The 26693-nt window shown below is 34.3% G+C and overlaps 1 protein-coding gene across 1 annotated transcript in view; it reads right to left on the bottom strand.

The window, feature by feature from the left end:
• DCDC1 (doublecortin domain containing 1) overlaps positions 1-26693 on the bottom strand; it is a 246979-nt gene that overhangs the window by 23578 nt on the left and 196708 nt on the right. Inside the window, exons 19-25 of the mRNA XM_032212936.1 lie at positions 20929-21052; positions 18598-18779; positions 9940-10039; positions 9126-9261; positions 7748-7907; positions 2644-2802; positions 304-507 (exon numbers count right to left, since the gene is read on the bottom strand). Coding sequence (XP_032068827.1) covers positions 304-507; positions 2644-2802; positions 7748-7907; positions 9126-9261; positions 9940-10039; positions 18598-18779; positions 20929-21052 — 1065 coding nt within the window. The remainder of the gene's footprint in view (positions 1-303; positions 508-2643; positions 2803-7747; positions 7908-9125; positions 9262-9939; positions 10040-18597; positions 18780-20928; positions 21053-26693) is intronic.

Here is a 26693-nt window from a genome sequence, read left to right as displayed (position 1 = left end):
CATATATTATTATAGCATATGTAAATAGGAGTTTTTGCCAAAATCTTGACAAAAAGTAATTATTTAAAATGAAAATTTGAGACTTAGATATATTATAATTGTGACTTTTTAAAAATCCACTTATCTGATTTATCCACATATTTTATTTTGAGAGACTTCTGAGAACATCAGAATTAAACTAAAGAAGAAACAGATCACACGTATTAATCAAGAATAAGTCAAATGGAAAACTTGACTGAAGGTCTTTCTGGGGATACTGTAAGGCTGGATGTTCTACCACATTTCTAATATATAGAAATGTACCTGCTTTCCTCTTTGCATATCCAATGTTGCTTGACATCATCACACTTCTTTTCCAACAAAACCACTTCAGTACCAGAATGAAGATCAGTATTCTCCACACCCAGTACAAGATTTGGAAAACTGCAGTTGATGATCTTCCCATTTTTAAATTCAAAATGTTGATGATGGGCTTTCCGGAATTCTTCAGCCAATTTTGGCTGATGCCTAAAACCAACAAAAATATATGCCTCATGCATACTACATTATATGCTAACAGCAACAAATGTGTAAAATCAAAACTAAATCAGAATTCAAAGGGCGAAGATGTTGGGAAAAAACTGGATAGGTGGTTATATGAACATGTGGATGAAAAGGCTAAAATGAGACATACTGGATCTGTCTTTACTGTAATTTGGATTCCTGCATCAAGCTGAATGACCCAAATGGTTCTTTTTAATGCAAGGGTCAGCAATCCCTGGCTCTGGAGCTGCATGTGGCTCTTCCATCCTTCTACTGTGGCTCCTTGTTGCTCAAAATATGCATCAGAACCGCCAATGTGTGACACCCGCTGGCACATGATTTTTTGAGCTTTTCAACCCCCAACAGGCCAACCATGATTAAATCCAAGAAAAGAAAGGTTTCAGAAGAAAACAGAATGTTTAATTCAACTACATGTACTAGTTTTGTGGCCGCTCAGAAAAAAGTCAGGCACGGGAAGGATTTTGTGGCTCCTGGTGTTTTCTTTTCTGTGGGAAATAGTCCAAATGGCTCTTTGAGTGTTTAAGATTGCCAACCCCTGTTCTAACTCTATGATCCTCAGAAAGGCATAATTTTACTGAATCTTGTAAAACAATTTTCTGTACAGCTGGCAGTAGTAAATGCCACCTTTCTGGGGTTTGATATTATGTTCCACCATATTCACTGTATATAAAATGTGCTAACTAACAAAGACATCTGGATACATGCACAAAATCTTTGTACTGATAGCTTGCTTTGATTTTAAAAAAATAATTACACTAGTACTCTATACTGAGAACAAAGTAAATAAAACTCTAAGATATGTGACAGTGAGCTGGCAAAGAAATAAAGAAGATCTCAAACTCTTGTGAAATATGAAATAATGGAACTCTAAAGAGATTATATCACATTACATGTTAATTATTCCTTTAGATAATTATTGGATTTTCATGCAATTTTCTTTTCTTTATTATCTTTTACAAGACTATATCCTATGAGCTTTTTTTTCATTTTGAGATATTATAAAATCCACTTTTTCATAGGGCATCAGGGCCTGGTGTCAGCAGATGTGTTAAAAATTATTAAGAATCTGAAATTGAGATACCTACCTATCTCCTTCAAAATAAGAGAAGACTGATTCCCTTGCTCATTGCATTTAGTAAACAAAGAGGGCGGTGAGAAATGGGCTTTTCTCTTCAGCTAAATTTAACACTTGCTAGAAATATAAGGACTAATATAATATAAATATAAGGACTAATCTCTATCTCAGCAATCTAATAATTCAAGTGCTCAGACTTGATTTACTAAGTGTCATCTATGGGTTTAGTAAATATCTGCTCAGAGTAGTGGTAGAATAAAGTGCTGGACTTTCAGTTCTTTCTAATTATTTGGTGAATGTCTTAACTGTTTATTAAGATTTAATTTTGAAACAGAATTGCATCAGAGTACAGGTAGTCCTCGACGTATGACCACAATTGAGGCCAAAATTTATGTTGCTAAGCAAGGCAGTTAAAGGAGTTTTGGCCCATTTTGTGGCCTTTTTGCTGCAGTTCTTAAGTGAAACGTTGTGGTTGTTAAGTAAATGCTATAATCATTACATGAACCTGGCTTCCCATATTGACTTTGCTTTGTCAGAGGCCAGCTGAGGAGGTTACAAATGGTGATCTTAAGACTCCAGGACAAGGCAACTGTCATAAATGCATGCCAATTGCCAAGTGCCCAAATTTTGATCATGTGACCATAGGGTTGCTGTACTATTTACAAATGTGAAAACTGGTATTAAGTCACTTTTTCCAGTGCCATAGTAAAATGCTGACTAAATGATGGTTGTAATTCAAGGACTACCTGTAGAGCTGAAACCTTTATAATAACCATTTAACTTTCAACCTGACATTATAATTTTAAGTAAATTATTATCAACCTAGGACACAGTTTTACTTGAATATAATCTGTGCAGGTTTGATACAAGGACAATTATATCAGAAACACTCTTTTAGTTGATGTCCTCTTATTAAAAGATGGTATCCTTTTAATTGTACTGTGAGTAATTTTAAAATGTTGTAACAATAAAAAGATACAAAAGGAATAAAATTAATTCATTATATGCAAGTATAAATCACTGACCTGTATTTTTTATATAATTCTGCATCTTCAAAAAACTGCTCATCTTTTTCTTTCTGAATGTTGTAGTCCTCATCAAAATCACAGGACATTTGCTGCCAGGCATATTTTGTAGTCTTATGACATGCTTCTGTTTTAAGATGTGACCTTATGTGTGAATTTCTGGAAAGATATAGAGGCCACCCAACGCTCACTTATTACCAATGATTTTTTTTTGTAGAGATTTGAGCCATTGATTAAAACTGTGTCCAAAATAGTACAAGACGTTAAAGCATTACACTGCTTATTCTATTAATGAGAATTTGAGATTCATAAACACTTGGACTGAAACATTTAATTAGATGCTTTAAGTTCATTGAAATGAATGACAAATAAATTCTATGGGAGACAATGGCCAGTGTGATTTGGATAACAGATCTAAGAACAGTTTAATAGTCAAGACTTATTCATGTATAGTTTCTAAGACTATTAGTGACCTGTCTTCCAAACCTGAGGGCCTGGAAAAAAACAGTGAAGTTTTATTATGGGAATAATATTCCTAAAAACCACATTTTACTTCTTTTGTCTTTTAAACCGTGTTTGTTTCATTTATTGGATATGGAATTGTATGAACTAGTTGGTTCCATGACTGAAATGAAAAAGAAGATCTTTATTCATTCTTCCTTCCCCTACATCTACCTATGTGCTCCAAAATCTGTTCCAAAATAACCCTCTTGGAATGATAGCTGAGATTGCAAAAAGGCAAAGAAAACAATGGCAATAGTTCTGGATAATAAGCTGATTTCAGAAGGCAGTGAGGAAGGAAGCCAATCTAATTGCCACTGGGAGGACGTTCTAAAGGGCCCCCTGCAAGCAATGCTTCCTGCCCTTGACCTCCTCATCTCCCAAGCTGCTTCTTCCAAAAAATTATGTAAACTAGGCCTATTCTAGGTGGAAAGTGCGGTCCTGAAGGTAACTGGTGCCAAGTCATAGAAGGGCTTATAGGTTAAAATTAGCACTTTAAATTGTGCCCAGTATCTTATTGATAGCCAGTGCAGGACCTGTAGTACAAATATAATGTGCTCCTAAGGCCAGTTTTTAGTGTTTGCATGGATACCTGCACTCTGCACTATTTGCAGCTTCCAAGTTATTTTAAAAGCACCCCAATATAATATGTTAAAGCAGTGGGGATTTGCTGCTTTTCACGCAAAAAATTACAGAGTCCTTTAGTGAGATGAGGAGAATTTAATAAATAAATAAATCCAGAACTTCGGAGAAATATGCCCACTTGTAACACCCACAGTGTAATAATTAATCTTTAAGCTTCTATGATTTTATACTGTATATATATATATAAGGTCGAACAGATGAAGAAAATGTGCTATATAGTATTGATATCAAAATGAATAGTTCATCATCAATGAAGTATCATGTGTTAACCTGGTCTTAATATCTCTAAAATAGCAAATGTTCTCTATAAGATAGAAATGGCATATCATTTCTAGAAGGCTTATTTCTAATACTGGGGAACTTTTTTAATATTTCAGAAAACAACAGTGCCATCTATTGCGCAACAGAATTAATGCAATATATCTATACTGGTATTTTTCATTGATATTCTACTTTCCGCCTTCAGCATTCTTCTACTGTGGCAGTGCACAAATAATAACAGAAAATGGGCAAGGAGATAATGATATGTTAATTGATCATTCTTCAAATTACATGCATCCTGGTTTTCATTCCTTTTGTGAACTTTAGCCAAACAGATTGTAGGTTTTTGTATCATTCATGAGCAACAAAAATTCCATCACATAAAGTGTATTTCTTTCATGTAGTCATAATAAAAATGAATGCATGGAGCATTTATGAATATTTATGCAGTTATCTATAAAACACACATATCTTTTGAAAAAGAAGGTAATTTCAGTGTTGACTAAAGTACAAAATGTTGAGACATTCTAGTTCCTAATAAAATGTGTCACAAAACTGTTTTACAGAAAATTACCATGAAAGTGAAACAGATCGTATACAGAATATCTCTGAATATGGAACCATTATCAACACTGCAAATATGCTTGCCTTCTAAGCAAATATTCTCTCATCACATAAAAAATGATACGCCTCTTCCCCCCCTCCCTTCAGAAAACCTTCCAGCACCCAGATCCAGAAGTTCAAGCCATTCCGTTTATTTTTATTTTTGTTAGAACTGTTCTACTTCTGCTGGTATCTTTTGATTTTGAGCGATCTTACTGTTTTGTTTGTAAGTGTGGGCGCTAAACATAAGTGGGAGATAATTTGTAACATTGAACAGTGCTGAGGTGAGGCTATTTAAAATCTCATTAAGAACATAATAGTCCTATTAATGCCCATCTTAAACCAGAATTTTGTTTCTTACATGGCTAGTCAGATGCTTCTGGGGTCTCAGCAGGCAGGAAATAGACATACATCCCTCTTCGGCTAGTATTTCTCTGGTATTCGGAAATATACCAATGCTGTATTCAACCCAGAACTTCGAGGCTAATAGTAATCAATAAACTTATTCTTGATTAATTTATCTCATCCATTTTAGAGCTATGCAAGTTGGTGCCCATCACTATGAATTCCACAGGTTAATTATGCATCATGTGAGAACACATGAGGTAAATTCTAATTCTGTATATTCACATTCTTTTTTCCAGACAGAGGAAAAAAGAAAACCTTAATTTCATATATCTTGATTATATTTAGTAGAGCTATTCACTATTATGAGGGCCAGTTCAGTGTAATGGTTAAGGCATCTGCATAGAAATCAAGAGACCATGAATTCTAGTCCTGCTAAGGCACGAAGCCAACTGGATAATCTTGGGCTAGTCCAGGAAGAAGGCATTGTAAACTGTTTCTGAAATCTTGAAAAAAAAGGCATTAGTCCAGATAGTTCTCAGAAGTTAACACTACATGATGAGTATAATTGGATATGAATATTGAATGGTATCCATGTAAGGAATATTAGCAATCCCTTTGGATTATACATAAAGGATAATAAGAACAACAACAACAACAACAACAACAATAATAATAATAATAATAATAGAACTTAGTTAGATACAATTAAAGTTTTGATTATTAGGGGAAAAATGTTAAGATACAGGATATAGTCAAATAAAGGAGGGATAAGAATAACAATGCATATATAGGTATGGGTATAACATAAGGAAACTGGATGTAAACTTTACACAGTGATTTGGAAAGGAGGATTAGAAAACTTTGTTATTAAATATTATGGATGTTTAGCTAGAACAAGACATAAGGATTTAGAGTTAGTGGAGGATTTTAGAAATAGTAATTGAAATGCCAGTATGTGGTTATGTATTTAACTTCAATATATTTTATGATGAAGGACGTTTAAACAATTATAGTCAAATGAAAATGGAGATATACTGATGGTGACATGTACAAATATTTGAGTTAAAATACTTAAGTTAATATGAACTATGTTTGTTGACTGTGGACGAGATGCATGGAAGGTTTTTTTTGTAACCAACTGATACACTTTCTATAGCATGTAAAGAAGGATGATGTATTTGTTTTAAATTAAAAAAATATTTAAAAAAGAAGTTAACACTACACTCAAAAGTAACCCCCCCCTCCACAAATCCACTTTAACCCCAAAAACCTGTTCCTGGTTATTTATAGACCGCTCACACCCAACTAATGCATACTGGTGTTGTAGTTTTACTCCAACGTGCATCAATTTATACCTATTTAAATTTGCCATTTGAATTTGGTTAGGCTCACTCTGTTTAAAACAAATGCTTTTTTTTTAACCTTTTCCCAATGAATTTTAGTTTCCCCTATCCAGAATACTTTGGAACCATCTGCAAACTTGCCACCTCATTGCTGTGCCCTAAGTCAAGTTACAAACAACTTACTGAAGAACGGCATTTATTATTCTTTGCTGGGGGGAAAAATCTGCTCATTTATTCCTTTTACCACCGGACAACAGTCCATAAAAGGATAGGTCTTCTTAATCCCATGACTGCTAAATTTATTCCTCAAGTGCCTTGAGGAACTTATTCAGGGTTTTTAAAAGTACAACAGGATTGTTTCTACCCGTAATCCTGCTGATGGAATAATTCTAGAAACTTAGTAAGGCAGGATTCACAGTATTTTTGCAACTGCTGCACTATGTTGATTTTCTGTGACAGACTTTACTCCACTGCTTACTAGTTATTTTTCTTTTTTTTTTTCTGCTAATTTACTCAAAACAGAAACAAAACAAAATGCAGCTATTGTGTAAGAGGCAGCAATAAAGCTACTTTTCAGGACAATCTGAAATAGCAGGCATCTTTGGGGACCTCTGAAGAAGTGGGAATTTCTATCAAAGGAAAACTACATTCCACCTGACACAAATACCTGCCAAAGAAAAACTGCAAACTACCAGTATCTTTGCAGTGTTTTAGCAGAGTTGGAAGTTAATACCAAATCCCACAACATAGGAATAATATACTCTGGGGTGACGTGTACAGGAAGAAAGAAAAACTTGACTTCGCATACCATGATTATATTTAGTAGAGTTATCCACTATTTGTACTACATTAATGTGTAGTCAGAGGTTCTTGAGCTATATGCTCAATGTGAAGTGAACTTGAGGAACTTGAAGAACTTAGAAATCAGTTATTTAAATTGTCTGAAGTGTTTTATTATAGTATAATTGCTACAAATTTTAGATTTTCATTTCTTCTTATGTTATTAAAAATACAATTCTTTCAGCTATTAATTGTGGCTACCTTTTTATTTGAGCCATGCAAGATATACAGGATAAAATAAGATTACCAGATAGTAAAAGAGAAGTACATGAAATCTCATTTATGCTTGAACCACTAAAAGTAATAGGACTATTTTTTTTAGTGTTACTTTGTCTTATTTATCATGAGAAGAAGCAAAAATAATTTAAGTGCTTTCAAACTATAAGGAGGAAATAATGGAATAATATATCATGCACTGTAGAACTGATTGGAAAGTATATTTGTATTTAGCACAAATGCAACAACTAATTTTTTAAAAAAGAATTCTAAAATGTCAATAGCCTGAAAAAGAGTATTTATAACCATTCGTAGTATTGTACTGATTATTACTTCGGAACACTTACAGATATTTATCTGTGTCATCTTTTATTGTTTCAATGTTTTTTTCACATTTTTCTTTCTCTGGCTCTTCAACATCTTTTTTTTCTTCAAATTCCGCTACAGCTCTTGCAACAGAAAGTTTAGCACCAACAACAATGTTATTCTTGACTTGCAAAACAAAATCTGGAAAATGAATTCAAACTTATTTGCTTTAAAACAAGTTGCAGATGAGTTTCCTTATCTATAATCAATTATTATAAGCATATCATCCAATGTCAGATTTCCAGCAAAAATTAAAGAACAATTTTAGATATTTAACCTATAAACACTCACACCTATTTTCTGGATCATTGAATACAAGAGAGTACTGTAAACTGAACCATTGACCTAATTTCCATGGAAGTTACATTTTGCCTACAACAGACGCATTTTTCAAAAGGATTGTTGTAATTCCACCTAGTCAACTGGGTCATGAAAACACCAGTGAGTTTGCCATTTTGTTTACTTAGTCTTGGGTCCATGGGAAAAAAATCAACAGTGAAAAAATATTTGAAAAAGTAAGGCTTTCCGCAACAGAATGTGGAAATGTAGACCTATCTCCCTGATAGTGCCTACCTGGCTAATGAGGAAAGAGTAGTGAAAAAGCCTGGAACAAGAGTCATAGGATACCAGGTTTTCTTGGACAAATGTGGACTTGGGCTGTGTGAAAGGCACAAGTTTCTTCCCATTTACTATTGTATTGTATTGTATTGTATTATTTGTATGCCGCCCTTCTCCGGGAGGACTCAGGGCGGCGAACAATTCAAAGGGGAAAAAAAGGGGAACATAAAAGACAAAATACAAATAATAAAAGTAGACAACAGTCGCACAACCATACATGTCGAGAGGGGAGGGAACTCATCACCCCCAGGCCTGCCGGCAAAGCCAGGTTTTGACGGCTTTTCGGAAGGCCTGGAGAGAGGTGAGGGTCCGAATCCCTGCGGGGAGTTCATTCCAGAAGGCCGGAGCTGCCACAGAGAAGGCCCTCCCCCGGGTAATAGCCAGGTGGCATTGGCTGGTAGATGGCACCCGGAGGCCAACCCTGTGAGATCTAATGGGTCTGTGGGAGGTAATTGGCAGCAGGCGGTCTCTCAAGTACGCTACTAGATCCATTGATCCGTCAGTTCTCCTTTTATAGTGCGATGGGGAAAAACATTTGAATTTCTCATGTTGTCTGGTGGGCCTGCTTAATGCATTATTCTTTGACATCTTAATTTTCTGATTCCAAGCATGACTCACATAAAACCCAACATGAGACAAAGGGATAATTGTAATTTCCATTCAGGAGTTAGATGCCTAATATTAGCTTTATGTCATTATATATGTTTAAAAAAAAAAAAGCATAGAAAGCAATCTGCTCACTTTTTGGGTTCCTCATGACACAATATGCACGCATAGCCATTATATCAGATGTTAAATTATTACATTGGAGACGTTTCTTATGTTGAGCTGTAGTCCACAGTGGATCAATCCATTGCTCTCCACATGATATGTAAAGCTGTTTGTAAAAAATGAGAACTGAATGTAGTTCACATTCATATTATTTCATTTTTAAAAATAAAATCATGCACTTTCTGATGCATGAATTCAAATTGCTCATCAATTCAAGATATATTTTACAAAATATATAATTGTATTTCTATAACATAGTAATTGTTGTTGTTGTTGTTATTATTATTGAACTATGCAATAGTGCCTTTTCCAAAATTATATTTATAAATTATATAACATGTCCAAATTCTTAATAAAATTGCCACAATTATTTTACTGTATTTTGACAATATTTTAAAGCTAAATGGTCCATAAGTCTTCTGTAGAAGATCCACATAGAAAGTCCACTAGTAGCTGAGCATAATGCAAATGCAAATGAAAAATATGCCAGATTATTATGTATAACGCATCTGATCTTATGTTGATTTAATATAGAAAACTTGGTGTTATTTTTTTAAAAAATCCATTGTAATGGCTATCTACTGGCATAATATAACTAGAATTTGCTGACTTGTTGGCCTGTGAATGTGCCCAAATGATGGGAACCAAATAGAAGGAAGTAAGTCTAAATATTCCAATGCATGGATTGAATGAAAGACAGGAAATACTATTTAAACCATACTAATTTTATTGGAAACACATTTTTTGAAGAAAGTATTGGCAAATACATTTTTATTTTTCTTACCAGCTGATCCTTCTCCAAATCTTTCAGAACAAAGAGTTCCACTCCTTTTTCAGTGAACAGCCTTCTTGCAGCAAAGGGCAAATTCAGTGCTGTGGTACACCTTTTTAGCAAAGGAAAGCATGCATGTAATGTTTGCATTAAGTCTTCAACACTTGATGGAATAGCAATGGAATGTTACATCAGGATAACTGTACTCCTCATTAGAAATATCAATTAACCTAGTACTATTATATCCAAAGTGTAACTCACCCTTTTCCGAACTTAAGAACCATAAGTCCAAATATCTCAAGGGAGTCCTTATTCTGTTAAAGCGAAAATAGTTCCAGGTCTGAGAACAGACCTCTCATCCACAGGGAGCAATTTCAAGACTAGCAATCCCTCAACTGTACAATCCTTGCAGAATGAGAAACACAGTTTCAAAGAGCATTTGCTCTTCCGCCAAATGGTACCATTTATTTGTGAATAAAACATTGAAGAGGTTGATGTTGGCTATGTAACTCTTGCTTCTAAAGCTGCATTGCCGTATTTAACCACAGCATTTTAATACAAGCCTATTTTTCTATTCTGTTTTCTATATCTTACTCTGGCTAAGAGTTGTCAATTAATAAGAAGTTGCCATTGTTGCCATCTCTAGCAAGCAGAGGTAAAAATAGGTAGTGTTTGCATAATATCTTAATGGAGGGCCTAAAAGCTTGGGAGGACTTTGAATACACATAGGATATTCCCAAATCACTCTTGTAAGCCCACCTGGTCATTCTTGTTTGTAGCTAAACTGATTCATTTCTTTGGAACTGTATTTGAAGATGATGGGAAATTCTGAACACCCTCAAGCAGAGTGAGAGTGCTAGTTCCTGTTGGTGGGAACCTCTGCTTCACCTTATCTCATATGCCAGAACTTAGGCTTAGGCCAGACTCTCCTCTCTCTTTAAGGGTCCCCCTTCCATGCTTTTACACAGGTTTTTTTTTAAATGCAGCATAATGCCTTTATAGGTCTCCCTCATTGCAATTATTGGGATATTTTAGAAAATTCCTAAGTAAGAAATATGTAACTAACTCAGACTGTACAATATTTAACAAACTATATAAATATGAACAAGAATATGGACCACTGATTGAACATTTGTTTTGTTTTCGGGTTTGTTGTTGTTTTTAGCATTTTATTTGGGTGCGTTGGAGTGAACAGTAAAACAATGGCTAAGTGCAGTGGTGAGATTGAAATAATTTAACAACCAGTTCTATACCCTAATGACCAGCTTGGTAGGTGTGGCTCAATGGTTATGTGACTTGCTGGGTATGGCCAACTCAATGTCACTCTCGGTGATGGGCACTTCACCTTAGCTATTACAATGTAATAAGGGTTAACTGGAGAGGCAGTTTCTGTAAGCAGGGCAATAAAAATTAGGCTAGAAACAACACCAGAATGCTTCCTTCCCGCCTTCTTTACAGGATTAGCCCTGTAAAGTGGAAAAAAACAAAATGAGATTTCTTCCAACAACCGGTTCTCCAAACTGCTTAGAAAGTTAACAACCAGTTCTCCCAAATAGGTGCAAACTGGCTGAATCCCACCACTGGCTAAGTGTAGAAGTGACCTAGGTTTATATCTGTAGATTCTCAGTCATCTAGGTTATGGTTTCCGTTTCACTTCTCATCCAAGAAGCTTCTTCAGAAGTGGATGAGAATCAAAACTTCTTTAAGGAAAAACAAAGAAAGTCCTTTTGGCTCTTGATAAAGCACCTTTGGGAAAACCTAAGCTTATATTTCAAGCATCATTGACTAACTTTCAACTCTCTAAATGTGTAAAGAAAGCTGATAAGATTGAATAATGGCAAGCAACAAAGATTAAAAAAAACTTGGATAGCCTATTCAGTAAATGAAATTAAACAATTGTAAAGGTCCCTCATCGTTCTAATATATTAATGGTGAATATCAATGTCACAATGTCACAGGGTTCTTTTTGAACTGGAGGTGTATTTTGCTTTGCAAGGATGACAACAGACAGAAAACAAGACTGTGGAAGTTTTTATGCTTTTTACTACTTATAGCGAAACTATTTACAACAGGGTTGTACAATACAATCCTGGTGTTATATTTCTTCCCAAGTCTCCCTCCTAGAAATATCTCCTTCTAGCAATCCCGCTTCTTTCCCTTTTTGGAGGGTTTATGAAGAAGAAAGAGAGTGAGGAAAAAAAAATGAATTGATTGGATTTATACTGTAGTGCTCTTACCAGAATGACTTGCTTCTTGATCTGCTCAACCAAATACCTAGTGCTTTTCTACTTAGGGAAGAACCTCTCTTGCGGTCTTTTGCCCAGTCCTTTCTTGGCAAATGGTTTTGCCACTATTTGACAATCTCCTCCTTCCCATTTTGGGTCTTATGCGAAGATGCTATCTGCAGCCCTCCAGGTTCATCCTTACCATTTGGGTGGAGCTTTGTTCCTCTGGATCTTCACTTCCCTTTTTCCAGAGAAGCCACTCAATGACCTTGTTCTCCTTTCCAGATCAGGAATCAACAATTGCTCTTCATGCTTACGGTAATTTCTCTCTCCAATTACCCTGTTCACCATGTACAGACTTTTCCTCCTCTGCTTCTCTTTTTCCAATTTTAGGTCAGATACGCAGTAACTGGGGAGGTGGCTTTAGACCCCAACACCTATAGTATATACCAGGCTGGGCCAATGGGACTGCAATATCTACAGTACATCTTCCCCCAACATGGTCTGACTAGCAGTCAGGTCAGCTCATCAGTGCTTGTGCCAACACAGTGTCCCTTCAAGACAATAATTGAGCTACTTCTCCCCTTCTCCCCATTCCAGTTACAGATTTACACTACCAGAACAATAGCCATGCTAGACCACTAAAAACCACATGTGGCACAACCAAATGGAAAACAACAGATTTTAATATAGGCATATTTACCTTTCAAGAAACTGCTGAAATTCTGTGTTATGTGATTCCTTTTCTGAATTTGTATCAGTGTACATCTTCTGATGTCCCTTTGGCTTCTGGTTTTTTTCTGTTTCAACATTTCTAAAGTAAATCAATGTATCTTATATAAACAGGAAATCCAAATAACTTTTAAAATTTATTGTGAATAAATATATAAAAATATAAAAACAAAATTATACAATTATACAATTTTGCAGTCTAGAGAAAGATCTCTTTTCACTCTTGATTCTAGTGCAGGTCATGTTAGCATCACTGGAATTACCTGACTGATGCTTTTTTATATTACAAAAAGAATTGACATTGCAATATGAACTCCATTCACTTTCACCCATGGGAGCTGCACAAGCAGCATCTGAAATTAATAGAAATTCAAACAACAAAATATCAGGCACTTACATATCCATTGAATGGTGCCTCTAGGAATATCTGAAAGCCTAAAAAATATAGTCTAAGCACTGTTTTAGATTAAAACAAATTGATTTATAAGAATGAATTGGGTTGGGAAGTCTTTTCAATTGTCTTATATAACTAAATTACTATAGGAATGGCTTTCAATCACATTCTTTATAAGTGGGAAAATATAGACCTGATAGCAAGGCATCAAGGGTAATAGCTGATGTAGCAACTGAGCTTTTTATAAAAGCAACCAATCAAGTTTTCCCACCCAAAAACATTTTAGAAATTGCATCCTCAGGTTAAAAAAATTGGTAGCTTAGCTGAAAGCTATTAAGAAGAAGTCTGTTATTGCTGTTTTTACCACTATCAACAAGAGTATTTTTTTTATGTTAAAAAGGAGAGGGGGCAAAAATAATCAATTACTGTCACAAGTCTACTAAACATGCTTTCAAACAGACCACTTGAAGAATGACATCCCTTTTGTATGCCTATTTCATTTTTGAAACTTCATTAGCATAATTTTTAATCTAATGCTCACAGAAAGATATACCATACAGACTCATTACATATATCTTTATCTGTTCCTTAGCCTTAGCAACTTCAAGGTGTGTGGACTAGAATTCTCAGAATGCCTCACCCAGCCAGCAAGATTTGTTGGGAATTGGTTCTGAAAGGTGACATCCACATGTTTTAAAGTTGCCAATGTTGAAAAATACTGATATATATTATCAATTGGAATCCAAAGAATCAGACTCCTCCTTCCTCCTGCTAAAGAGGAATTTGAACTTGTGACTCTCACCAAATAGTTCTTCATATTGTAAAGTATGAAAAAGAGCTTTGTGAAATGGTGCAGAAATCAGCTGGAAAAAGGTAAACACACACAAACTCAACTGCATTGGTCAAGAGCTTTAATTGCCTCAGCAGCTGTTTGAATCCCAGATTCTTTATGAACATTATATAAATTAAATATATATTATACATAAATAATATCCCACACTTATGAAATTTATGTCTATCAAAGAGATGGGAAAGTTTTTACATTTGAAAGAAACTTATTGGAATGTTGTTAATAAGGTAGAAGAACATTTTTCTATCACAATTCTCTTCAAACCCAAGATCAAATTAACAAAGAGCAGAGAAGTAGTAGCAATATTAACAGCTTCTTAGCTGCAGTGATAATGACAGTAGGGGAAAAGTCTCATTGTAGCTTCACAATGGTTTCATGTATGTAGCTATGTAACTATTAAATCCAGCTTCAGGAACAGTTTTCTTCATTTCATCAGTCAGGGGGTGGGTTTTAGATGACCAAACACGGAAATTCAAAAATGTTATAAAGGATAGTTTGGAAAACTTTAGATCTTGCCTCAGATCTACAGAAAAAAACTTTAAAGGCATATACCATTCATTAAATTTCTATGTAAAAAGATCTGAATAAATTTAAGAACAGCATATTCACATTTTAGATCTGGCAGGGAGAGAACTAATTATGAGATGTATGCGTCAAAGATTTCAATTTCAGGCTTGACTTTACTTTGAAGATTATTTTTTTAACTGTATCACTTTTGCAGGCAGCTCAGCGGACAGCCTATCTGAATGCTACTCATTGTTCAGCGATGTATGAAGTGTATTTAATCAATCTGAAAAAGTAATATTAAACCATTATAAAAAAGCATCAGATGTTCTAAAAAGCTTAAAAGAAAGGTTAAAAGGTGACATCTTTGCTAACAATGTGAGAAATGAGGTATTTAACTTATTCTTTACATCAAAGCTTTTCACTGATATATGAATATTCACAGTTCTCTATTATAAAGTGAAAATGTAAAAGCAATATTAGATAATATAAAAGTATATTATATGTATGAAGTCATACAGTATTCTGTCCCACTAGAAATTAAGGATTTCATACAGAAATGGGTTCAATAAAGGATTACAGCTACCATTGAGCAAAAAGGCAAACAAAATGATTTTAAGTTAAGTTCTTTATGTTTAGATAAACTTTTAGAAACATAATTTCCAAATATTTCTGGTTAAGGCTAAATTTTTGAACATTTTATCCCCAGTATCCTTCATTCCTATATTAATAAAAGAAAAGAAAAATGTGCAGCCATTGGGTTGAAAACATGTGAAATAAGAACTACAGTATGATATTCTTGAACTGGGTCAGCTAAGTTATATATCAGAGACTTCAATACTTTACTACTGTAGTTAAATGTTGTGTTCAATTAATATACTACTTAGTTCTAAAACTAAACTATAATGGAAAGCTGTTTCTTTTTATATAATCTCTCCTGTATATGCCTACATGAATACAAAATAATTATCATTGATCATTTTTTAAAAATGTATTAAGAAAAGTATTTTTAACTGTTTGGGTTTTAATTAAAATCTAATTGCCATTTTTGGAATAACAGAGACATAGTTTTCAACATAATTAATGTAATCAACAGGAATTCCTAAAGGCTCAAGAAAGAATTATTTTGCTCTCCTATGTTTTCACCTCTAGGCTAAAGCAAGCTGAGAGGTGAATAATTAGTAAGTATATCAGAATCTTTATGAATCAAGGAAGGAGATAGTGAACAAATTGTAAAAATCTCCAGACATGTACAAGTATGTAGATAAATTTTGAAAAGTTTGTTCAGCTAAGGCCACCGTATACAGTAGACATCAGTACAAAAGCTTTGTATAATTATAATCACTTTATTATTTATAGTAAAACAGTAAAAAGGAAGATTTTTTAAAGTGTATATGTGTGTATGTGCTCGTAAGAAAAAAATGACTTTTTTCACTAGAAAAAAATGATTCAGCCATTTTGAGACTCAAGCATGAATGAAAATGGTGATTGCTGAATATCCACATACAAAAAAGTCTGTTTCAAATACATAGCTTAAGCATAAGTCTATTAACGGTTACATATAGCAAAGGAAATTATATACATCTGAGAGTATGATTCAGTTGATTTTTATGATGAAGATCAAATAATTGCTAAAGGATACAGATGACATAAGCAGTTCTAAATGTGAGACAGTCCATTATTTTGCACTGTCAAGGGTGTACCTTGGGAAAAAATGATCAATGGAAAAAAGAATAGAGAGAAACAAAAGTGAAAGTAAAATGGTTAGCTACTTCATCTCCACCAAATTAGAGATCACCTGATATCCTACTTTTCACTTCTACTTTGCTTTGTAGAAGAATTAAGACTAACATGATAAAATGCCATTCCCTTGGGACTGTACCCACCGTATTGTTTCCAGTAGTTCTGGAGAGTATTATAAATAAAAATAAAAGCTATTTATTTATTTATTTATTCATTTGTATCATCTAGTCACAAACTCTAGATAGTTAGTAACTATAAGAGCAAAATTGAAATAATGTGTATATAGAAATTTTTTTTTGAAAAAATGAAGTGAAGAACAAGAAATTGTTAAAAATACAACATTCAAAAATCGACATTAATCAATTATGATGTTATGCTGCTTCAAACTTTTTTTAAAGAGTAGATGGAATAAAAATTCAAGCAATGAAATGATGAAGGTCTTTAAAAGATGAGATTTTTCAGGAATTATAGTGATAATCTTGAGGAATAGAGCTGAAATAAATGCTATAAAATTAAGCATAGAGTAATAAACATTTATTTGCTCACTATACCTATCTAACTATAGTTTACAGAATTTAACTTATGGTGGAGCTGAAAATACTAAAATAAGAATGAAATAGTAACCTAAATAAATTTAAGTCATAAAATAAGAGAAAAGAAACACAGCTAGAACTAGTTTACACCAATACCACATTTTTTTGCAAACCATTCTTGCCTGCAATTCATATATTATTTTTATTCTTTAAAAATGTTTAGTTAGGATTTCGTGGATAACCCCAACTTCTTCAGTGTTTGTTTCTTCTTGACTCAATTCATTTCATCTCTATTTGTTTTCTAGTGCTGTCTTCATTTATTTTCTCTATATAGCAAAGCAACTCAATATATTCTTCCATGCCAGTCACTCCCTTTTATATTTAGTCCACATTCACTCAGTCTCTTTTTATTCCTAATTTTACATTTTCTTCTTTTACTATGCAGACTTCTTAAGAGTCCTATGTCTACTGCTTGTTAAGACTATGTTAAGATCATGATGAAATATCGTGGGTAGGGCTATATATTCCCATTCAGCTAGCAAGTTATCCAAGAACAACCCATCTGGTATAATACTTAAATAGGAAGAGCCAGGTTCAAATCCATCTTGAGCTAGAGAAGCTCCTAAGTGGTTTTGTATCAATCACTGCTTCTCAATCCAACCTATTTAACAGGAGTGTTGTTGGGGCAAAATTAAGAAGTGGGAACACTATATATGCTGCCATGAAATCCTAAAGAATAGGAAGAATAAAATTGTAATAAATACATGTTTAATAGCCACTCACTGATACAATATAAGCTGTAATAGAAAATAAAAAATCTCTGGAAAGATGTTAAATGCTAGTTTCACACAAAGATTTCTCTTGCTGAATCAAAGCACTGATGATGATGATTACCTAGTTTGGTGAATGAAACATTTGCAAGAAAACAACCAAGCTCAGAGAATACCAAGGATCCCTCATGTCAACACTAAGCTACAAATGTTCTCCTTTATTGAATTAAAACAATGATGGACAAGATTAATCACAATGAACAAAACTGTGGTCAATATTATTCAATATAATATCTCCAGAGACATAGCAATAGCAAAGCACTTAACATATACCGCTTTACAGTGCTTTACATCCTTCTCTAAGATGTTTACAGAATCAGCATATTGCCCCCAAGAATCTGGGTCATTTTACCAACCTTGGGTGGTAAGGATGGAAGGCTGAGTCAACCTTGAACTGATCAGAATTGAACTGCCAAACTGCTGGCAGCCGGCAGTCAGCAGAATTAGCATGCAGTACTGCATTCCAACCACTGTGCTACCACAGCTTCTATGGCCATTGGGACATGAGTTACTGAGCATTTCTAAACCAGTCTCTTAAAATGGAGATATAAATATACGTGGGCAAAGGTGTGCCATAATTTGCCATAAACAGTGGCAATATTGCATATAAATTATTATGTTTCTGACAAAGATGGATAGCTAGCTGTTTAATTTAATCCTAGGACTTGTGTCTGGATTTATATTTTCCTAATTATTGCCAAACAAAATAGGTTTTTGAAAAATATTTCAGAGATTTCACTTTTTTAAAAAAGGAGGTAAATTAAAAGGTATCGTTACTAAGTTCATATAACAGTGATTTTAATATGTACATGTAAGGGCATTTACACCTATATGAGATAAAGAAACACTATGTTCTTACTGTTTTCTTATCACAAATGCAGAGTCAGGTCCAAGAACAGAGAAGGCTTTGTTTTTGTTTGGTTCGCCATTTCTCAAAACCTTCAGTCTCAAAGGCATGTTGATCTCTGGCTTCCGACCAGCAGGCTTCTTTAGTGGAGGGCTGTTTGGAATCAGCAGACCTTCAATGGGCCAGTCAAAAGCCTTTCAGCACAAAAATAAACATTGTGGTATTATAAGGACATGTACTATAAAAATCCAATTTAACAGTTCAACTTCTGGGAGATAAAGAGCTCCACACATGGCATGGGTGGAGCTCTTGAGAATATGGGTTGAGAGGGCCATGAATAGCAAAAGTAACAATGCCAGCAAATACAGTACACCAAATCTTCTGCCGATAGGAGTCAGACACGAATAATTAAAAGTTCAAACATTTCATAGTTATTTTAAAATTCACAGACAGTTGAATAGTTACATAGATTACTATCTGCCTAGGAGAGATACTGTGAGGCAGAATGTTATCGTGGTTTCTCACATGTATATTTGAAAGCAACAGATGAAACTACTGAATTCTATATCCTCAGTGTTTGAACAATCAGAGAAAAGAAAAGCAAAAGCGTTAAGCCATAACTTCAGACATATAAGATCTTTTTCTTCCCAAAACTAATCAACAGAAGTTACTAAGTTTACGAAAAGCTTTGAAGGGATGCTTTGCTTCAGTAATGTTTCAAGTGAGGCAACATGCTCCTTTCTGACAACAAAGTGAAGCCGCGATGTTGTGCTACATATATAGGAGAAATCCCTTCTGGATATCAGAACTGCTAGCTGAGGTTTTTACAACAGGAAGAACTTCACTGGGGCAAATCTTGCTTCCTCTTTATCTTCATCAGGAGAATGTCTTTACAAATGGGATAAAAATAAATCCAGGTCACCTGGGAAACTGGAATTTAATTCTGCACATGACATGCTGACTGAATATGCCAAAATTGATCAAAGTTTCTCTTAATGTTACAGTAGTAGGGGATCCTGCATGTAGCACAGGTATAACTAAGAATGACAAATCAATACATTGCTGTAAAACAGTATATCAAAGTCCAATTGAACAAAGTGATGATTGTGACAGAGGTCAATAGCTAAGGGCCCTTCGGGTGATAATCATAATATATGAAAGATTTTGACTTGGAATGTAAAATGATTAAATGGTAAAGAGCCAGAATGAACTAATGGAAAAGGAAAACAGAAAGGTAAGTCTGTGAAATTAAGACAATAGGCAGGAATATAATAGATATGAATAAAGGTAGTCTGGTACTGTGGAGATGATGAAAACATTCAGGGGAATCAATGAATTCTGTGTCATAAAATATGAATTGGTGTCATCTATATTGCTGTGTGTGAGTACAAAAACATAAACCGGTATATCATAAGTTTATTTATTATATAACTTTATTTATACTTCATGTCAAAGAAATAAATTTGACTCTCAAATAATTCTTGATTTGATTGTTGCATGCAAAGATCAAACCCAATTCCTTTCTCTATCTAATCCCATGTATCCCAATTGATCCTGCCCCAGACAAACTTCCCTGGAAGCTCATGTAGACCAAAGAAAAGAAGCCTTCCCACCAGCTCATAGCATACCCCAAGGGCAGTTTTAAAGAAAGAGCTGGAACCTAGAGAATCCCCAGCTTCCATCATCATATCAGTTGATGACCTCAACATTCCCCCTCCTTAGCAATGGGCTTCCTTAGTTCCTAAAAGGCCCACTTTGCCTAACAACAGAACGTATCCCAGGTACATTGACAATAGGTTTTCCAGAATGCAGTACAAAGCTAAGGAAATTACAAAACAGATACACTGTAAATTATTGCTTTGTACACATCTAATAGCTTTAAGAGTTCACAATCAGCAATGAAGGATAGGATTAGGTTTTAAGAAAGGTAATAATGAAAGATGAATAGCCATTGCTGTATTTTGATGGGTGTTAACCATAGGGAACAATGCCTTAGATTGCATTGCAAATCATTTCAAAACTCATGGGGCAATTGTAGCAGTTTTTAATATGACCTGAATGACCTTAGTAGATGATTTCTCTGGAGCTTCTCTGCTGAAGCCTTCTGTGATTTCAAGAATTATGCATCTAACTTTATTATGCAATTTATATGATGATGATGATGATGATGATGATGATGATGATGATGATACTTTATTTATATTTCATACTTTTTAACCATCCATCACTTCTCATTATCTATATGGTTAGGATCTATCTATGTATCTACTTATTTTAAGTATCTTGGATAAATATGTATGCATTTTTGTTTATTTGTCTACCCTCTTCCCCCTAAGAAATTACCTGGTTTAATTCTCCATTTGGAAGTACAGGCCACATATAGGTCAATTTATTCCATAAAGGATTCTCCACTTTTGATTGTTTCCATTGACCGGGCTTATTTATTCCTTCATGTTTAATTGCCCATCTGAAAGAAAAGTCCATTTTCTTATGAGAAGGTTCACTTGTTTTTTTAACTGATATGTTTCTGATTGGCAGTAACTTGGGAAACTAAATTATCCTTCCCTTTGGCAAACAGTTCTTTTAAAAACTTCTCAAACATAGGAATATAAGTGCACTGTTAATCTGCTTCCACCCCCACCCCCTTGCTGACTTTCAATTTGTTATTCCTGCTCTGTCAATTTAATTTCAACTTATATCAATATTATTTTCATATATTCCTTCTTAGTATTTTCTATAGATTTGGACTGTACTTTTCTAACATTTTGTTGGAATACCTGCTATTACCAGGTATACGATTCCACAATAATTGGTTCATAGCATATTTTATTATAATACAATGATCCAAAGGCCAATTGAACTAATTAAAGAAAATAAGCTATAGACAAATGAAATATACATATACATATACATACATACAAACACAAATAAATAAAAAAACACAAATATAACAAAGGCAACAGTAAAAATATTGGGTTTCTGTCGTGATGGACTCTTGTGACGAGCCGAAGGACAGATGATGGAAGCAGTTAGCTTCCTCCCATAATTGGGGCTTACCAGGGGTTGTAAAAATCTAATATATATATATATATATATATATACACACATACACACACACACACACACACACACACACACACACACACACACACACACACACACACACACACACATATATATATATATATATATATATATATATATATATATATATATATATGTTTTGTTGTATTTCTGCTGATAAATAAATAAAGGGAGATATATATATGTAGGTCTCTAGTTATTCGGGTTTTCTCCCATGTAAAATTGGAGATGTCTTGGCAAGACATCTCCAATTTTATGCGGGAGAAAACCCGAATAACTAGAGACCTACATACTAACACCTGCGAAAACCTCAGAATATATATATATATATATATTCTATATATATATATGTAGGTCTCTAGTTGTTCGGGTTTTCTCCCGCGTAGAAGTGGAGATGTCTTGGCGACGTTTCGACGAAGTCTCATTCGTCATCTTCAGGTGGCTTCAGACTACTTCAGGTTTGGTGTTTCCAGGAGTAGAACACCAAACCTGAAGTAGTCTGAAGCCGCCTGAAGATGACGAATGAGACTTCGTCGAAACGTCGCCAAGACATCTCCAATTCTACGCGGGAGAAAACCCGAACAACTAGAGACCTACATACTAATACCCGCGAAAACCTCAGAATATATATATATATATATATATATATATATATATATATATATATATATATATATATATATATATATATATATATATAGTCATAGTCATACATGATGTGCATCTTATAACAAAGAAACTAAGTACATATTAATCTTCAAAATTATTTTTTAAAGAAGATGGCCTATATGACAATAAAGTACAATATAACACAGTAATGGAGAACCTTTTGGATACCGAGTGCTCAAACTGCGCGTACACGCATGCCCAAAGTGAAAGGTGTGTGCAATTGTGAATGTGTGCATGCACTGACATGCGGGCATGCATGTGCACCATGCACATGTGCATATATGCGCGCGCACATGCACATACAGTATATGCCTGCATGTGCAGCAGAGACCTGAAGACCAGACCTGAAGACCAGCCAGACAGTGGGAGGTGGGGCATCCCAACACCGATAGCGCGGCAAGAGGTAGAATATTTTTCTTTTGTGAGCTTGTGTTTGCAGGGAAACAGAAACTCACAAAAGAAACGCCACAGAGATCTCACCTGGGGCAACGGCACGCATGCCAGCAAAGAGGGCTCTGCATGCCACCTCTGGCATGCATGACATAGGTTCGCCTTCATGGATATAACATGGAATATTGTGTCTTTTTTATTATATGCAATCATACATAACATACACAAAAATATATACAAAAAATATTCACAGCAGATACTAAGTGCAAACAGGGAAACTGTTTATATGAAATATTGATACAAGAAAGAGGTGACATTCAGTTTCTTAACTACTAACATATTACTATTCTGGAATAGTAATTCTATTTACTATTTAAGAACATGGAAATGAATTTCTTATCTAGAGCATTGGAAATCAATACTCTCAATTACATTATCTTAAATCAACTTAATTCACATCACTTGGATTCCTATTCAGTTCTTTATAATTACTTTTAGAAACTGATAATATCAAATTAATTTTTTAAAACATCCCCCCCCAAAAAAAATGTAGATAGCAATGAATGGGATAACCAGATAGATAAGCTACAGATGTTCTAACAAGATTTCCTGATGCATTCAGTCCATCTCCTTTAGTTTAATCTTCTTTTAAATACATTTTTTCTTTTTTTCAGAAATTTGCAAATCCTGTTTGAGAGAAAAAGCTTGATTGCTATTCACTTGAGCAAGTGGCAGTTTGGGATCCAGTTGCATATGTGAAGCCTGTCAAGATTCTGCCAGGTCTTGTGCATTATTGGTAATGAAAATCTGCAGTGTACACCACATGGTTTTCCTTGAAAGTGCTATTAAGCTGCCAGGTTTCAACCACAGTATGATTTTTAATAACCAAGTTCAAGCCTTCTGAAAACTGTGCTTTATAAATGAAAAGCTGACAATCTCTGAACTGCATTGGCACTAATAGGTAGCAAAATAATGACTGTATAAGTGCCTAAATGCATTCTGCCCTTACAGCATTTCATTGGGGGTGGGGTGGGGGGGTCTGGCTCAGCTTTCAATACTATCTCTGATTTAAACTGCAATGTTTCTCATCTGCAGCCACTAGGTGGAAACAGCGGTTCATGGAAGCTGAGTTGAGAACCATGTATTTTCAAAGCTACATAGCATTTAATCCTACCTACCTTATTTCATTTTCTTTTTATTGCAGACAGTTTCTAATACAATTGCTTTTACTTTTATGGCATTCAAAGATGTAATGTAGATTTTATAATGCCCCCAACAGCTATCGAATCTCTGTTTTTCAAGAAAATATGCAAAGTTCAATACTAAGCTAAAAACAATTATGACAGACTTTCTAACTCCATAATCAATAGGTATGATTTAAATCCTTTTCCTATTGTAAAAAAAAAGCAAAGGAAAGATGGATACCAAGTATATCCATCTCTATCAGTAGGAAGTATGTTCAGTCTTGCGTTTACACATGAAACCAAATCTGAGTCAAGTCAAACAATAGATCCTGTAGGTCACGGCTGTAAAATTCAGGGTGTCACATGACGTATCAAGATGTTTTTTTTCCCCCTTCACAGAGCTGGGATGGGTGTGGCCTGCATGTGATGCATCTGGCTCATGGGCCGCCAGTTTGACACCCCTGCTGTAGGCATACAACGTAGGTGCACAATGGAAAAAAGTGAGAGGTATGTGTGTATGTATACAATGTAGTTTAGTTTAGTTTGTTAATTATATAACTGTCTTTCCACTCCTGCTCCATTTCAGTTACTCTCTGATTCTAGGAAGTGAGATTGGCTGAAGTACTGGAGATTAAATTAGATTTTACAATACCTTGGACTTGCACCACAGATCAAATGGGTTGAAGTGTATTAGGGCTCAGTGCTTTATGGCAATCTGAACAATTGTACAAGACAAATAAGATTCATTATAAAGCTAGATGTATGAAATTCAGTATGGCTGGTCCATTCCTTAACATGATATTTTTTTAATAATTTTTTTTATTTTTAATTTTCAAAACAAACGTAACACATTCTTCTTTACATACTGTAGAAAGTGTATCAGTTGGTTACAAAAAGGCTTTCATGCATCTCTTCCACAATCATCAACCATAATTCATATTAACTCGAGTATTTTAACTCAGATATTTATACAAGTCACCATCATCATATCTCCATTTTCATTTGACTATAATTGTTTAAATGTCCTTCATCATAAAATATACCAAGATTTAATACATAACTACATACTGGCATTTCCTTTACTATTTCTAAAATCCTCCAATAACACTGAATTCTTATGTCCTATTGTAGCTAAACATCCATAATATTTAGTAACAAAATTTTCTAATTCTCCTTTTTAAATCACTGTTTACAATTTACATCCAGTTTCCTTATGTTGAACCCATACATATATATACGTTGTTATCGTTATCCATCCTTTATTTGACTATATCCTGTATCATAACATTTCCCCCTAATAATCAAGACAACTGAATCTAACTTAGTTCTTTTTTATTAACCTTTATATATAATCAAAAAGATTTCTAATCTTCCTTTCATGGGTACCATTCAATATTCATATCCAATTATTACTTATCATAACACAACACATTTATACATTATTATCATTATCAATTATTTATTTAACTATATCTATTGTCACTAAATTTCACTAAGTTTAACTAATTTTAAATTATACACTTCCATCTATCAACCTGTATCTTTCCAATAGCAAAACAGTTTTATGTCTTCTGCCATTTGTGGTATCAGTCCTCTAATCATCTCCTTAATCAAATTTGTATGGACTCCTCTTAGCAACTCATTGCTTATAAAATCTTATGTAATTTTGATGCCCTTCTTCTGTTTCCTTAATCAGCTTATCTTTAATTGTCAGTAGTGTAATCAATTATGTTGCTAATAAAAATTATCTCTTTAAATCCATAAATTCTTTTGTTTTTCCTTCTTCTGTGTCTTGCCATCTGGGGTAGAGTTCCCCTCCATTTAATTCCTCTTTCTGTATTCCACTCTTTTAATTTCCAGACACAAACAATCACCATAAATATTAATTAAGCTTAATTCCGCCGCTTATTTCTGTTCTCCAATTGAAATTAATTTGAAGTTTTTTTATAGGCTGTCTCTTTTAAAACAGTAAAAATTCCTCACCAGTTGGAAACACTTTCTCTTTCCGTATCCTTCCATTTTGGAGCCGCCCCGACTTCATCAGCCTTAGCTGGATTTTTTGTCGCCGGCAAGAACTTCTCTTGCCTCGATCAGGGACTTCGCGATGTCCCTGAGATCAGCAAGACGTATTCTTCCTGATTGGATCACCCAGCAGCAAAAGTATCGGCTGCGGTCTCAGAGCATCTAGACCGCACATCCGTATTGTTGTGACATTGGCTCCTCCCCCCCTTTAACATGATATTTTTGAATATCCCTAATAAAAAAATTAATAAGTTTTCATTTGGTTTGACTGACCATAACATTTTGACACACTTTCATTCCAAGATTTCAGCACTTAACAATTAAAGCAGTATCTGGATATAGAAAACACATAATTTTGCTTTTGCTGTTATGATGTTCCCTCATTAGAACAACGAAGCATGGCAAAATCAAACTTTTGAGGGATGTTACATTGCTCCACAAAAAATAGTCACCACCACAGCTGGGCAACAGCAGAATTTCCCTGTTATTCTTCTTCTTTAAAAAAAAAAAAAACCCCACATAGGAATACAAAATGATCCAGGAATTTTACCAGATTAAATACTCCGGCCTACAATCTGCATGTTGCATTTGATTAGGAACTATCCCAGAACATTACTGCATTCACACAAAGATGGAAATAATTGAATACACTATTGAAAAGCATTGTTAAAAGATTTGTGGACTTCAAGTATAGTTCCAGAAAGAGAATCAAGTATAGCATTATTACAACAGCATTTCTTGCCATGTCTTAGTTTTCTT

This window comes from Thamnophis elegans, chromosome 1, assembly GCF_009769535.1.
Source record: "Thamnophis elegans isolate rThaEle1 chromosome 1, rThaEle1.pri, whole genome shotgun sequence".
Classification (NCBI taxonomy): Eukaryota; Metazoa; Chordata; class Lepidosauria; order Squamata; family Colubridae; genus Thamnophis; species Thamnophis elegans.
The sequence above is the reverse complement of the archived record's forward strand: the minus strand, read 5'-3'. Positions and strand labels throughout refer to the sequence as shown.